The 16,514-nt window shown below is 36.1% G+C and overlaps 1 protein-coding gene across 1 annotated transcript in view; it reads right to left on the reverse strand.

Annotated features, from left to right (window-relative positions):
- The window catches only part of ZNF407 (zinc finger protein 407), a 330,452-nt gene that overhangs the window by 81,711 nt on the left and 232,227 nt on the right, over window positions 1-16,514 (reverse strand). The window contains exon 8 of the mRNA XM_015855154.1: window positions 14,601-14,779. Within this exon, the coding sequence (XP_015710640.1) occupies window positions 14,601-14,779 (179 nt within the window). The remainder of the gene's footprint in view (window positions 1-14,600; window positions 14,780-16,514) is intronic.

Consider the following 16,514-nt stretch of genomic DNA (forward strand, 5'->3'; position numbering starts at 1 on the left):
TCATGTTGGCTTTTTCACACAGAGACACCAGCAGACAATGCGTTCTTCCCTGGAAGTTGCAGGCACGCTCTGCAGTGCTGCTGCAAACACACGTGGTGCATGCACAAGGTGTTCAGGACAGTGTTACCATATAAGAATCCTAATCCGATGGACCACACCGCATCCTGTATCTGAAGATCAGTCAAAAAGCCTAGGAAATGCGAGCAGAATTTGAATTCTAAGAATTGCTTGCACTCTTGATTTTCCTTGCCACTATGCATAGATGCTATGAGGAGGGCCAGAGCGCTGCACTGGCCATTAGCACGAGTAATCATTCCGTGAGCTGCAGCCTCCAATTACCTATTTTCTTCCTTATCCCTTAGTTTTATATCAAATTTGTGTGTGGTGAAGTCTATAATAAATTAATTTTATTTACTCGGGAGAATGATAATGATTTAAGCAATGCAGCCCTCTCATGGTTATGCAATCTAAGATAAATATACGGCTTCGGCTGCGTATTGCTGGTACTAAAGTTTAATTACATTATGAATTAATTCCACAAAATCATTTGTTAAAATCAGTTAACAACCTACCGTATCCACCATTACCTGAGGTAAACACCAATTTTGGGGGCGAAGGCGTTATAAACGACAACAAACAGATTGCAGCGGTGATCTTTAATTTTTAAACAATGAAATTAAGTGTTTGAGAAACCTTCTGTCACTGAGCTGCCACCCGGAGCTGCAGCCTGGAAGTCGCTGATGGACACCGCACAGCCGCAATGCTGTTGGCACCTGGCTGTGCAGAAGGTTAAAAACATGAGGACGAAAGGGGTGAGAGAGATGTAAAAAGGCAGGCAGAGCATGCTGCTGCTGAATGCATGCCATTTCAGAGCCATAATTTAAAGTGATCAGAAGGGGGAAAAATGAAGCACAATAAAAATGGAAAATGTTAGATTAATGACACAGTCATTAAAATAAAAAAGGTGGAGTTATATGAGGAATGGATCTTATTTGAGTTATTGAAATTAAACAAGTTATTTTAACAATCACTTTAAAAATCACATTTTACTAAGCTCAACGGAGGAAGGCAAAAAAATAGAAATCTTCGTGGGAATATTTTAAATTGTCAGTGGTTTTAAAACAATGATTTAAGATTTTCTCTTGTATCTCCTCTTTCAATTTTAGAATTTTAGTTGCCATATATTATAATGGTATTTTAGCTATAAAAGTAGTTTTCCACTCACTGTTCTCTTGCCTTTCAAGGAGACAAACAGTTTTTCTTTCCTCTAAATGAGCACAATAAAATGGGTAAGCTGTCTGGGGAAAAGGAAGCCAGACAAACTGGTGGTATAAAGCTCCACAGAAAAATGCGGTACAGACAAGAGGCGATCTAAAGCATGTTTACTGTATGCCACACAATTTATTCCACCGGTCAGGTTAAAATAAGAGTTTCTAGCTGCTGAATTACCATTTGGTTCTGCTCAAAACCAAACCCATCGTTGCTGCTGTCCCCAAAGTGAGCAGGGGAGAAAAATCTGCATGCAAAACTAAACTTAAAAAAAAATAGTCTTCGGCAGTGTGTATTCTTTAAACAGGAATTCTTAAAACCTGGGGCTGGATCTGGCTCCCGTTCCTCACAAACCTCCCTGTGCAAAGTCTATGTACATCCGTGTGTGTTTTAGTAGACTAATTTTCAGCACACTGGCAAGCATTTTTCCATCTTTCTGAAAACCTTCTGGAAATATCAATAGAACTATCAGTTATGTAGAAGTTGATATCGGGAGTCAGCTAAATGAAAAATAGAATAAAAATGCAAACTGGGGATGCATTTAGAAGAACCAAAGCTTCGCAAGATTTTCCTCTCCCTAGTTGATGTAAGCAAACCAACTGATTGTCTTTCTGTCAGGCAAATCTTGATGGAGATAAATGTAAAGGCTGGAGTGCATGCCTAATTTTTACACACAAGCTGCAACCAGACCATGGATTTATGCTTCAAGGCAACCAGATTTCTCGTTGTGTACACTTAAACAGTGCTGTTGCACTCAGTCCATCTTGTTTAAATGCCTCTAAAACCAAACACAGGCTCTGCTCCCTCCTCCTCTCTGTCTAATTATATACTTTTTTGTTTGAAGAAGCAAGCCCTTTATTGCTCATAATTTCAGCTATCACTTGCTTGGGCACCTTCTACAGATCAATAGCACGTAGTTAAGTGGATGAAAAGGCTAAATGTGATTGTCATTTGCAATGCAAGGATGTGTGTTTTTTCCCCCTTAAGCTCTCAAGTGCTGTGCTTGGGTTTCCTTTTAGAATGCAAAACTCCTGTTCCAGGTACGAAGTAGCTGCACATACAAAGCCTTTTGTCTTAAATTAAATATCTGTCATTTTTTAAACCCAGAGTACTGGCGTAGGTTATAATAAAAACTAGCGCCCAACCTGTAATTTTACAGATTCCATTGCTGGTGGCCATACATCTTTGATGGCAAAACTACATTGGTTGTAGCGCCATAAAATCAATAAATATTAACCTTTTCTGACACTTTCTGCACGGATGCTTTATCAGTCGCTGTCAGGTGATAGAACAGGCAGTGATATACTGTATTTTTCAGCTCAGAATCCATACCAAACTAAGAAATCAATGCAGATTAGCAAGTCTTTAGATAGAAAAATTGCCAAATAAGTTTTGGTTCTATCCGATAAAAATTAAGCCAAATCACGAAAATACAGAAATTTGTCACATATATTTTCAGCAATACATGAAACTACTTTACTTATGTGGCGAAATAATTGTGCTTGAATGCAATAGATGAAATAAACTCAGTTTCAGGTTTCACAGCATAGCTACTACAGGTTCTAGCTTACAAAATTAAATGCCTACCCAAATTCTACCTTCCATTATCATTAGAAACTCAGTATCATTTAGAAATTCACAGTCCCTACCTCGCTGAAAGACATTCATAACAGTTGAACACACTTAAAATCCCATTTCTGAATGATGACAGTAAAAAAAGTTTACCAGAAAATGAAAATATGCAATTTGAGTTACCACCTACCTCATATAACTGGAAAAATAACTGCCTTTAATTCTAAGTATCTTAGAAGCCTAAGGCCTTCAGTTGTTGGAATACATCTCGCTCCATACAATCCAGACTGTAGCAGAGGGTGACATTTCAGCACAACTTGCAGTCTTGGGAACTTGGCCTGGCTTCCTCACCAGAAATTTAGCAGTTATGTTTATATGCAATTCTTTGGAAAATTTTAATTCACATATATGAGTCAGATAAGGTGGGCTTTCCAATAAAAATTTGGCTTAATAATAATAATAAAAAAGCTTAGAATACATCTTCTATATATTCTTAAAAAGAAAAAAAGGAACCTGGTAGTAAGTATGTGACCAATGCTACTAATTGCTAATACTCTTCTACTTACATTCAGAAAGTCACAAAAAAATGAGGACTATAGTTTGGCTCATTTTCATCCATGTAGCCAAAATCTATTAGAAATTTTTCTATCTGTCATCTTTAAACCTACTTCCACACACATTTCTCATGTAGGTGCATGTGTTCAATTACCATCCCCTGGAAATAAGAGACAGTAAATGGAAAACTAACCTAAAACACTAAAACAAAACAACAGATATTAATGTTTACTAATATTTAGACATGGATATCTTGTGAAGCCTGTGAAAGGGACACAACCACATGTGGAAAACCAGAACTGCTTTGGGAAATGTAATGCAACACTATGTTACAAAAATCAAATTCAACTGCACTGAGAGCTTGCTTAATCAAAAGCACATTAAATTTTAAACTAAGGTACAATTCCTTTCTATAACAAACCTATTTCTACATTTTCCAAGAAGGACACCTACTTTTCTGCCCATCAGCATCAAAAGAAATCAGCCTACGAAACTTTCAGTGTCTCTTCAGACTACTAGATAACCAAGGTATTATCTTCCCCTCCACCCTTGCCCCAGATAATTTCATCTCTAAAGTTCCTTCTGGATGCTATAACTTCAAAATGGACCAAGTCTTCTAAATCTTCAACAAACTCTCTTCAGAAAACTTTAATCTGCTACTATTACTTTTAAGACTAAAAAGTATCATTTTGGCAAGTCACAAAAGAGGTAGACATGGCTTAGAGTGCCATGTGGTAGTTTTTTTAACATTTTGTTATGAGTTTGTTAACTACCTCTGCAATGCCATTATATTCCTAAAAACTATACAGGAAAAAACTATTTCCAACATACACTAATTGACAAGGAAATTTCAGTTTCTGGGAGAAAAAAACCAAACCAAAACATATATAGGTTTCTGAAATGTCATTTGAGTAGTAATCAATCCTTCAAGTATCTGAAAAATCCTCTTAAGCATTGTGCATAAACCTGTCCAGCAGCTTTGCTCCCAGTGTCTCGCATCTCTGGTACTTCTCTCAACACAGCCTCTATAGTGGGCAGCAGTGTCTTTAGCCCAGTACTGTGGAACTCAGCCAGTGATTTGTATTATCTGTAGCCCAAAGTTTTCATTTATGCACAGGTTCCCATGCAGTTTACACAAAAATTGCATTCACTTCAAGGTCTCTTTGTACTATCTGCCAATACAATATGAAAGTCAGACTGCAAAAGCTTAGAGAAGGAAAACATCTGTATTAGATCTGTAGCAGTTTTTGTACACCTGATTTCTTTGACATTAGATATTGATGAGCATGCACTCTTTCCAATAAATGCAAGAACTTCATAAAATATCTGAAATTCAGAAGATATACATTTATCTCCCCATTTAGAACCAGGGTTCCTCAACTAGCTGATGCGTCAAGAGTCAAGAGAGATTATATCTGTTTCCATGTTTTCTTTAGGTGATAAAAGAATTACAGAGAGTCTGCATGCAATGTATTTATATGATGGTTTCATATCATGCTCTTCTATGTTCACCAAGAAACTGAAACAATCTTTCTTCTGTGAGATTTCTACCAATCTTCATTTCCTTTAGTGCAAACAGTTACAGATAAGCTCCTCTTTGAATTGATAATTTTTTAGAGGTCATTCAGCCCATAATTTCAGGTCCTAGTCACTATCCTGATGGTCCTTCTTAGGAAATTGGACCCAGTGGGAACGTTTTTTCCTTCTGCTTAGTCTATGGGTCAGCATTTTCCTTCCCTTGTACTTCTTAATTCCCTTAAGTGGCAATTATTTAAGGCACAGTTAGAGATGGTGCAATCTACATTCATCCAATAAAACCTAAATATTAAAAAGGACAGAAAAATCCAGCATGGTTACTAAGGATATATGGGAGAGCATTTAGCATTTGAAAGGTACCAAAGACCTGGTAAATGAAAAGATGGGAAAAATTATGAAGAACTACTGGAAGTAAAGTAGAAATTAGAAGAAGTACAAAAGAACACGTGTACCAGACAGACAAGGCATCCCTGCTTGCAAAAGGTCAAGATCCAAGATACAACGTCAAGAAATTAATGGAATGTCGGTGCAGCATATGTTGGATCAATGAAAGCAAACAAAAAGAAAGCCCAAAAGAAATTTTAAAAATCAGCATGGAATGCCAATGATTTGTGATTCATTGGAGCAATTACTATTGAGGGCACTTCTCCTTGCTAATGACTTGATCTAGTAAAGTACACAAGTAATGCTTGATTCAGTCCTCCTCTATCTATCATTATCCACATATACTTAAACACATTTCTGATTGCAAAATTACTCGGTATTATTTTTTCTATTTTGTGTAGTAGCAAAATTTTGTCTAATAAACAATTCTGTAATTAAAAACAAAAAAGAAAATTGAGACAATGGCTTGCAAGCAAATCAAAAGAGACTTGCATATAATAATCATTTAAATGATTTATTAGGAGCATACTCTTTCAGTGCACGTTGTTGAGATGTTGGTAGCACCTCATATGAAATAGAAGATTTAATGTCCACTCAATAATGTATAGCCACACTGACAAAGGCCAACAGGTGGTGGTATTATGAAGGCAAAGTTAACTTTGGTATATTGTTAACACTGAAACCTCCCTGGATGATACACTAAGAAATCTACTCCTAAAAGAATTTCTCCTCATAGGAAAAGAAATTCAATTTTATAATATTATGGGTGGACAATCTCCAAATTTAAAAACATCCTGCATAACTCCTGTACAATATACATCTTTACTTTTTCATGCTTCTTCAAAGTTTATCATTATATTTTATTTCAAAAGTTTTCTTGATGAAATTAATATATTGATTTTTGTGTTTATCTCATAATGTTTTTATAAAAATATTTGAATACAAATGCTTCATTTAATACTTAGATTTGCCACATACCAATATACATACTTTTTTTTTCCTGGCAGAATACATTACTTTGCCTTCCTAGATGTGCTACCTCATCTTAAGGGACTTCTACTTCTCTACTTTAATATTTAAGCCTTGCTTTAAAAGTTTTATGTTAGAATATCCTATTCTTAGCAGAAAATAGCCAATAATGTGTCTCGTGTTCTTCATGAAGGATTTAATATCTATTAGTGTAATGAAGTAATACCTTGGAGTAAGATTACCTCCTTTTCATCGGTGAATCTGACATCCATGCAAAGGCAACAGTCTTCGTGAACACAAGTAGGGAAGCAGTACGTGTCTACCAACATCATGCAATGGATTACAAAGAGCTTGGGAAGTGGACCTCTGTCTGTCCAATGATTTTTTGAGGGCAGATAGGTGGGCATAAGGACTCAACAGAGACATATGGTCTGATTTTTGGGTGTTTCTGTGTGGAGCCAGGAGCTGGACTCAGTGGTTCTGAAGCGTCTTTGATTTTGTGATTTCAAAACTGATGAGAACTTCTGTTTTGGGCAGTGTGGCGAAGCTGACACCCAGGTCAGGTGAAATGTTCCTTCCCCATGAATCATGAAAGCACGAAGAAGCATGATAGGAAAGCAGATGTGAGATATCACAGAATTCTAGCCCCCAGATTATTTATTTAGACAGAGGCAAGGAGACTCAAACAAGTCACTCTGGAAGAAAATTAGCTACCTATTACAAATTGGGATGGACCTTTAGAGAAGAATGAGGGGCAGGAAACCCCCTGAGCAGGGGAATGTGGGCAGAAAGGCATTAACAGGATGCCAGATTACAACTATGAGAGTCACTGGTGCTACAGATTATAAAAAACACTTGCGTAATGAACCTACAGCACAGCATCAAATCTGCTAGAAAAATGGTGCATTCTGTGACAAACATAATCCTCCCACTGATCAGAGGCAGTAAGGGACCTTCCAGACTTTGTTCTAGGCAATATTTTTCCTTTTTCTTAAAAGTATATCCCAAACATTTTTTCCTTAATGAGATTTATGCTTTTCACTCTCATTTGAGAATAGCATTCACTTAATTAATTGCTAACTAATGTTAACAGTGATTGCTTTTTTTGCATGTTAGATGATGTAACATTGTAATATTTGCATCAAAATACTTCAGCCCTCTCTTTCATGTCACTCAGCAGCACTAAACGATGACTTTTCAGGACAAGCAGCTAAGGAACCATGAAATGAATGACCAGTGCCTTCAGCAGGACTAGCAAAAGTTACATTTTACACAAGCATAAAATAAAATAAAATAAAAAAATAAAAAATAAAAATCACATCTTTCTTCATGTCACTGGTACCTGGAAAGTACCAACTCTGTGGCCATGACCACTCAGATAGAGACAGAGGCTACGGAAGCTCTTCCAGGCATACAATGACTCCTAATAGAAGACAGAAGATACAAAAATAATCAACTGACTCCTGTTTTAGGGTCTTGTGGTTTTTTTTGTTGTTGTTGTTAATGTAGATTAATTTTCCCTGAAACACAATAATACTTAATCTACATAGGTTACAAGGAACCTAGCTTTCTCCTTTACAAACAGCAAATCACTTATACTAGGTTTTTATTTCAAGCACACACTGAAATTATTATTCTTCACAAAAGAGGAAAGGGAGTGTCTGCCAATCAACATGACGTGCTATTGAAAGACTGGCACTAATAGCTATGACAAGAGCAAACCTGTTTGAAGCAGAGCTGCTGCTGCTTTTCGTTTTCTATTCTTCTTCTTTTTTTTTAAGTATATCAGCTATCAAAAATAATATTTTATCTGACTAACAACCCAAGCAGTATTCCTACAGAAAAATCTCCTCCCTGATTTGCTTATATCTAGCAATGGCAGATTTTTAATATTGACTTAAATTAAATAAAACATACTTTAAATGCTGTAAACTCTGATAAAGACTAAGAGTACAACTACATCAAGGCTAAGTTTAATATGCTTTAAAATAAAATTGTTTAGCTGTCCTTTGGAGGCTTTACTTAATGTTTGTTATACATGTCTGCACAAGACCTTAACTGATTTGCACTTCCATTATTTCACCCATAAACAGCATTCACTGAATTTATATTTCCATGGCATGATGAATTCAGAGAATATAACAGTAAATAGTGACTATTATTTTATTTTTCCTAATTTTTTTCCAACTTTGGATTTTCTACTAAAAAGTCAGAGGTTGTAAAAAAGATAAAGGAAAAAATAAATTTAAAATAGAAAAGCTCTAGAACAGATATAATTGCTATATTATCAGTTTATGTGTGTCCAATTCACATTCTGAATAAGTCTGCAGTTTCCACTTGGTAATACAGTTATACCTTGATAAAATCACATAATAGATCACACCATAACTTTTAGCAATCAATTTTTTCTCTTAATAATTTGATAAATGTAGCTGTCAAGTGGGATAAAGATCACAATTTTATTTGGGATTAACTATTTGAACTTTCAGAATTCCGTTCATGAATATTGCAACTGTTACAACTGATAGCATCACAATTTGGTCCCTTGTTGATGATGTAATCAGGTTGCAGCTTGCTGGTACGGCTTGCTTTCTCAAAAGGTAAAGAAATGGAAAGAGAAAAGTGTGGAGGACACAGTCTTCTGAAAACTGAACTTCAAAAAACTTAAACAAAATATTTTTCAAACTTATGAATAAAAGTGATTTTACTGTAAGCTCTTCATTTTTTTTGTGTTTTGGTTTTTTTTCTTTTTCCCCTCCTTCCTCTGCTCCCTGGAAGAGCTAAAACTGTTCTGAACTAAAAAAAGAGCAGGATGTAGGCCTGGCTTGCTGAACAGATGCTTAATTGATCTGTCATTTTCATTTATGTCAGATTTCAGAAGCCAATAACAAAAGAATTGCCAAACAGAAAAGCAGAATTTCCTAGGAATTCTTCTAACGCCTCTTAAAGTTAAAAATACATCTGTTCCTATGCATTTTATTCAGAATTTCAAACTACGTTTCAGAGAGGCAGATATATCTATCAGTCAGCCACATGTACTTCAGGTTCAGAGACAAAGAATTCAGTGTTGATGATGGGAATGTCATCTCCAAGAAGACCACACTAGAGAGAATTTACATGTGTCCTCAGCTGTTCCAGCACCTACACACTCTAGATGAAACCATTATCAACAGGCTGTTTTAAGACTGAAGGGCAGAAAGGACCATTAGATAATAGCCTGACTTCTGGTACATCAAAGCCCATTAAATTACCTTAAATAAGTATTGTGGTGTGCCCAGCAAACTCCAGCCTTACTAAAGGCTATCTTCCAAGAAGACATCCAGTTTTCTCAAAGTTCAAAAGACTGGAACAGGGAAAATTTCTTCTGCTAGTTTCTGTTGGAGCTCAATCAAACTCATACTTAAGCGTTTGCACCTTGCTTCTCATTTCAATGTCTGACTATGCAGTCAGTAACTATTTTTCTTGGACTTTTCTCAGCTAGATTAGAAGTAGCTCACAGCTGATATTTTCTCCCTGTGAAGCAACTCATACACTATAATCAAGTGCCTATCTATCATTTTGGTCATGAATTATGTAACTCTTCATGAGCACTAAGCCTTCAATCACCACGTAGGCAGCAAACTGCCAAAACACAATCATTATGATCTTTGTTCTGTGGATGCCCAACCCCAGAGACACCTATAATTTTCACGGCGGCACATGCACAGAGCTCTTCTTCCAAGCAGGCCCCAGAACAGGGCTGCACAGCCAGGGGATGTGGCTTTTCCTTCTGCCAGGATCCAAAGGAATAAGCAGTTCTCCACCCCTGCATGCTCCCAGGGTGGCAGAAACATGCAGAGCATGCTGGATAATTTGAATGCTTCATAAGCATAGGATTGCTTTCGAGGAAAGAAGGGACATACCAAAGAATACAATAAATTGATCTGCCTTCCTTATTTTTTTTTAGTTCAGAAGAAATAGTTCATGGCCACTAATTCTAAATTAGTAGAACAGCTCCAAATTTTCTGTTCGATGTCTTAAGCAGTTCCATAATCACATAAATGACTACAAGGAAACCATTTTTAAGCAGTTCTTTTTGCCTTGAACTATGTCAGCATTTCATCTAATTTGAACAAGGGGAAACTCAGAGAGCAAGCCCATTATAAGAATAACACAGAACAAAAAGGGTTATTCCAGTTTCCCAGAACAGCACTCATTCTCAAAGATCACGTTCGTTTCTGCAGCGCAGAAAATGATACAGATAAAAATGATATTGTTGCATAACTTTCAATGCAATCAAAACAATAATTAGTAAACTACTTTTTTCTCTCTGAAGATGTTTTTGTCTTGTGGCCAGTTTAACAGCCACACAAGACTACAATGCACACAGTGAGATGCCATGGTTCCTGCAGCATGGAGATGTCGATTCACGGGTATTACTTTCTTTGGATATAAATAATGCATCATAACAGTATCATAATGCTTATAAGACAACAGCTCCTAAGTGGTGACCATTTACTTCAAACTAAAATTATCACTACCAAGCAATGCTGTTGGAAAGCAGACAAAGCATGGAGGAAAACAGCTGGAGAACCCATCCCTTTATCTTCTACCACAAGTACTGGTCATTCTCTTGTTCCATTTCTCAAAGCATTCAAGTTCAGTTAAACTCATTGTTGAGAAGCAGCATCAACTGGGAGGAAACAAACATCCAAGAAACTTGGAAATGCAATGTACACCCAAAAATTCCTTCAGCTTACTCTGAAGCAGTCTTATGATAAGGAGAAGTCCACAATGACCGGCTCAGAAAAATATACTTTAACAAAAATCTCACTTAAAAGAAATAAACAAACAAAAAACAACAAACTCATGGCCTTCAACATGACATGAAAATCCTCTTACTGTATTAATATCACATTCAGGAGGACAAATCTTCAGATTTGTACATGTACAACAATAATATGAATAGTTTCCATTATAACTAAATTGCCACAACTAAAACATTACCTGCAGGAACCCTTAGCTTGCTTATTATTCCATTTCAGTTCTAAAATCTCTCAGTGTCTTAACTGTCACTTCATGAAAAAAATAAATAAATATTATGGATATTCAGCAATCATTGCATTTCTAGATGATTATTATTTAAAAAAAAAAATAAATAAAAAAATTTCAAATTCAATAAGCAACTCAGGAAAATGGGTTTTAGAATATCAAGAGACAAGCATAAAACTCTTACCAAACAAAATGACATTTCAAAACCAGATTTGATCATTTGTGTAAAAAGAAGAGGTTAAACACTCAAGCTGGTATTCAAAGGAGAATCTGGCAAGTGCAATTTGTAATTTTATGTGCAGATGCACATATACCTTTGTTGGCATGCGTGCATTAAAGGTCTGCTGCTCAAAGTAAGTAGGTTTTAAAACTAAAGGCAGCAGTATTCTCTAGATCGTTACTGTTTGAAAATGGTGATTCTTAATGTTTATAAGGGAAAATGGGAACACAGCTGTACATCTCCCTGTATGATAGAGCGTATAGCAACAAGGGGAAAGAAAAGCTGCAGACCTATTTTTATGGCATTTCCATACATTAGTTCCCCACATCACAAAGGATTTCAAAGATGCAAAACAGAAAGGGCTGTCACATATCAATTACAGTATCCTCCCTATTCACATAGCAGCTAACGTGTTCTCCATTCCACAGCATTCAAAAGGCAGCTTCTTCAAACTCCTTGCCACAGACCCCACATAACAGTGTATTAACTGCCAAAGAAAACTGGATGGACTGAAATTAGTATTACGACAAAGACCATGAACTCTGAATTATAAATCCAATTGCTGATCTCAATGTCACAAATGGCGCAAGTGGTAGAAGTGCCGCTCTGCTACACAGGAGGCTCGAATCCCGGGGGTTGGACTCGATGATCTCTAAGGTCCCTTCCAACCCGCACAAGACTGTGATACTGTGATACTGTGAAATGTGGAAGAAACTTCACTTCCACCCACATCCTAAATGCATCCCTCAGTTTCACTTTGGCAGATTGCAGTGACGTTTATACTGGTCCTGGGAGGTGGCTGGAGTTGGTGTCCATCTCTTCACCACTGATAAGGCTTACTGTATTTCTAATCTGCTTGAACAAGCTAAGCTTTCCCATTAAGAAACAGTATTATAACACAAAAGAAAGACAAATATGTTAATGTAAAAAAAAAAAATTGCTCTTGTATGGCACTTCTACGCTACTATCATAGTATCACAGTCTCGTGCGAGTTGGAAGGGACCTTAGAGATCATCGAGTCCAACCCCCGGGATTCGAGCCTCTGTGTAGCAGAGCGGCACTTCTACCACTTGCACCACAGGGAGAATTTGAACCCAGGGCCTCCAGTGTTGCAACGCGGCATTCCTACCACTTGCGCCACCCTTTCATTTGTCTCTTCTCTAGAATCTTTAACTCACAAATGTCCAGCAGTCAGAAATTGACTGAACAGAAGAAATGAAAAACCTTTTAATTTAAGTCTGATGTAAATGCAAAAGAATCACTGAGGTATTTCTTCCCAAAAGGAAAATACAATATCATCATTTCAGCCATGGAATTATGTGAACAATATTTCAACGTTTTGGTTTTCTACCACTTCTAGACTAGCAGAGCAATAATGAGGTGACAGCCAGTTCTTACTAATACTAATATGTTTGTACAGAACCCTATTAAGCGTAAGGGAATTTTTCCAGTATAAAAATTAATACATAAAAAATAGATATTGTTAAGATGCAACACATTTATGACAGTTTTCCTATGTTGCCAAGACAAGCAAGTTCAATAGTTTTAACCACATTATGCTACAACGAGCAATTAATTTGGTTAGATATTGAGTTTTGAACAAGCAATGCACAGATTTTGAAATTTTAGAAAAATGTCAGTAGTTCTACCAGTGTTACCTCTTTCACATATGAGAAACGTATATTTGTCTATTGAAAACATTTTAATTACTACATTATCTTAAGTGGGATTATGACAGTAAGAATCCAACATTGTCTGGATTAAAGCTGAGTTCAATATTCACTCAAGTTAGTCAGAACTATGGCAAAGCATGATCAGTTTTCTGACCTATTTTAAAATTGGTATTCTGCCAACTGGCACTTTTTTGTACATCCAGATATTATCCACCATATGCTGACACGACCTGATGATTGGTTCCAAAATGAAGTGGAATATTTGGCAAATAGAAATATATGGTACAAATTACACACTGCCTCTAGTCAGGAAAGTAAGCAGTCATTCTGAGACAACGGAAAGGTTTTAAAATAACTTCTGTGCACACACTGCAGAATGCTAGATAGAGAGCTTTCACTCAGGTCATTTTTATCATGTGTACGTGACTAAAAAATTAAGAGATAATTTCTTACAGAAGAAGGTTCCAACCTGACAGAACAGTACTAATAGCAGGACTTTATCGGAAGATTAATTTGCATCTTAAGGAAGATTTGGCCCATGTAGCTTCTTCCTCCTCTGTATGGGAAGAGCTTGGGAATTCCAAACTCTTTCTTCTCACCATCTTTTCTTTTTTCCTCTCCTCTGACTTATCTGTCCTCTCAGCAATGTCTAACTGATCTGCCTCTCCTGAATTAAGATCAAATTTCATTCAAGTTCACCATTGTTCCTAGCCTCCTCCCACTAAACTGTTTTATCCCATTCTCATGCTAAAAAAAAAAATAAATCAATTTTGTTGCTCTTCTATTTTGAACTTTACAATCCCTGCAATATGTAAATAAATACATTTTTCTAAGTAGAAAACATCCAAAGCTTTTTCTTTTAATTCTGCTCCTAAAGCAATATTCTTTTTGCATTCCTCCAGCGATTTTCTCATGTATGCTCTCCAGTGTAAAGCCTCAAAACATACATGGAAGTTATTGTTAGATCTCTGATGCTAAACACTGTTCTGTTGTAATGAAATATAGCAATTTTTGTAGTTCATTCCCTTGCCACTGTATTCCTATGGAATTTTGGTCTTCTGTCCTTAGGGGATTTACTACATATGTTAAAAAAATATTTCTCTAAAATGTCTCAACAAAATTACAAAATGAGGCATCATCTTAATAGCAAATTTCTGATGTTCAAAAATTGGACTGTAATCCTTGCTTATGAAACACGAATGGATTTCAGTGCTTGATGCATGACCTTCTCCCCTTGTGAAAACTTGCAGAGGACCAAACACATTTGAAAATCATGTTCTTCTTCAGAATAAATGACAGGAACAGAACAGCTAGCTTTCTTACTGCTATCATTTAAGCATGTTCACCTGGAAAAGTGAAGAGTTTGTAAGCAAAGGAAAGAATGACCTTACCAGCATGTAGGTACGCCAGATCAGGATTTTCAATATCTGGGTGTAGTTCTTTCAAGTGGTTACGAAACTCTACAGGGATATTGGTTCCATAGTCACATTTAGGGCAATTATACATTTTCACTCCTTCATGCTTTCCTGTATGCAAAATGTGTTTACGGATGTTTTCAGCACAGTTAGATCTGAAAAGGAATGGAAAAATAAAGAAATATGTTATATAATAATTTATTCACTACTAATCATTCAAACTCTTCCTGAAAATAAAATCTACTTTTATAACAGAAAATGGGTAGTTGTCACTCATTTTTCATTATCTGCCCAGTTCTTACATTCTTAAGTTCTGTACAGATGTTTTTTGCATGAAAGCTCCCAAAGCTTTTTCAGGTTAACTGAACAATGCATCAGAATCAGATGCATTTCAAAATGAACAGTTCCCACATTTGCAGAAGTCTTACTGTTTTTAATTTCCTAGATGTTAGTCAGCGATGGAGAGAAATTAAGCAAAACTGGTGTTTGTGTAACTATTCTGAGCTCTAGGCCCTGAATAATCCCTTCTACTGATATGCATGGATACCTACAGATGTACTCCAATTGTATTCAGGTAAACCTACACTATGGAGCTCTTAGACTCTAGAGGAATTTCAGCAAATGATTTTCTTAAGGATATTCCACAGACTTCTGCTTCACCTTATTAAATTTTCCTATACAAGTGAGTGTTTACATCTTTTAGATTGTGATTTACTCCTGAAAAACAGCTGTACAATCACTGAAGTTTTCATATATAACAGTCAGAATACATATGCAATCAGTTTTAAGCACTTCAAGGAAATGCCTCCAATGATATTACTGAGAAAAAGTGAATAGAGGAAGTCTATACAATTACTTTGTATACACAAAGAGATCCAGGATGTAGTTTTTAATTTTCAGTCTTTAAACTGTTGGTCTTAATCAAAAATTATTTTGCATTACAATTTTGTACTTGGTCAGAACATGCAATAAAAGCCACATACAGTATAATGCTATTTCTTTTACCTCTAGCAGAAATAACCAATGATTATTTTTGAAAGAATGGTTTACACACAATTTCTTTTGCAGAATTTTGTAGCATCATACACTATTAGCTTTAAATTAAGAACATTAATTTAGCTTAGCTGAAAAAACTAACAGACAACCAAACATTCATAAACACTCATACAGACAATGGTAGTATTTTGAGCAACCGATTGTTTACTTGTCACTGTTACAAATATCACAGTAACGAGCACCTAAAAAACAAAAAAAAGACCCACATAATAAACTGGAAGTAGCAGCTTGAAGTTCTGTTGGAGTGCTTGTCTCTCCATTGGAGATGGTCATAGTAAAGATGATATCTGCCTTACGGTGCTGCCAAAGCTCACCCTCTGTCAGCTCCATCTGCTATATACTAGTATAATGATCAGACTCCTAAGAATGTCAGGGAAGACACTTATGTTCACTGAAAAATACGGGAAATATTGGTCCTCAGCATCTTTCAGAATTCAGGCCTGAAAAAATTACAGTGTTCATAAATGTTCTTAAAGTGAAACATGTATTTTATACAAAAAATGGATAGCATACACTGCAATGAAAGCAGAAGACAATTTGGTAACCTTCTATCATGGGTTATACTTTAAAGGGCAATAGATTAAAGTAGAGCATACAAATCTGAAATAAAATGGCTAGGTTCTTTTAGTTCAGCTCTCATAGTATGTTCAGGAGAGATATATAAAACTTTTTGCTTTGAAATATTTCTGTGAAATATATAAAGGATCTGTGGAAACCTATGAAACAGTTGTGAAGAAAACCCGGCCTGTTCGAGTCATAAAAGGCCAGTCCTATCTCCTTTGATTTGTGAATTTGCTCCAGCCACTCAAATGGAGCAATCCTAAAATCTCATTT

Source organism: Coturnix japonica, chromosome 2 (genome assembly GCF_001577835.2).
Source record: "Coturnix japonica isolate 7356 chromosome 2, Coturnix japonica 2.1, whole genome shotgun sequence".
Classification (NCBI taxonomy): Eukaryota; Metazoa; Chordata; class Aves; order Galliformes; family Phasianidae; genus Coturnix; species Coturnix japonica.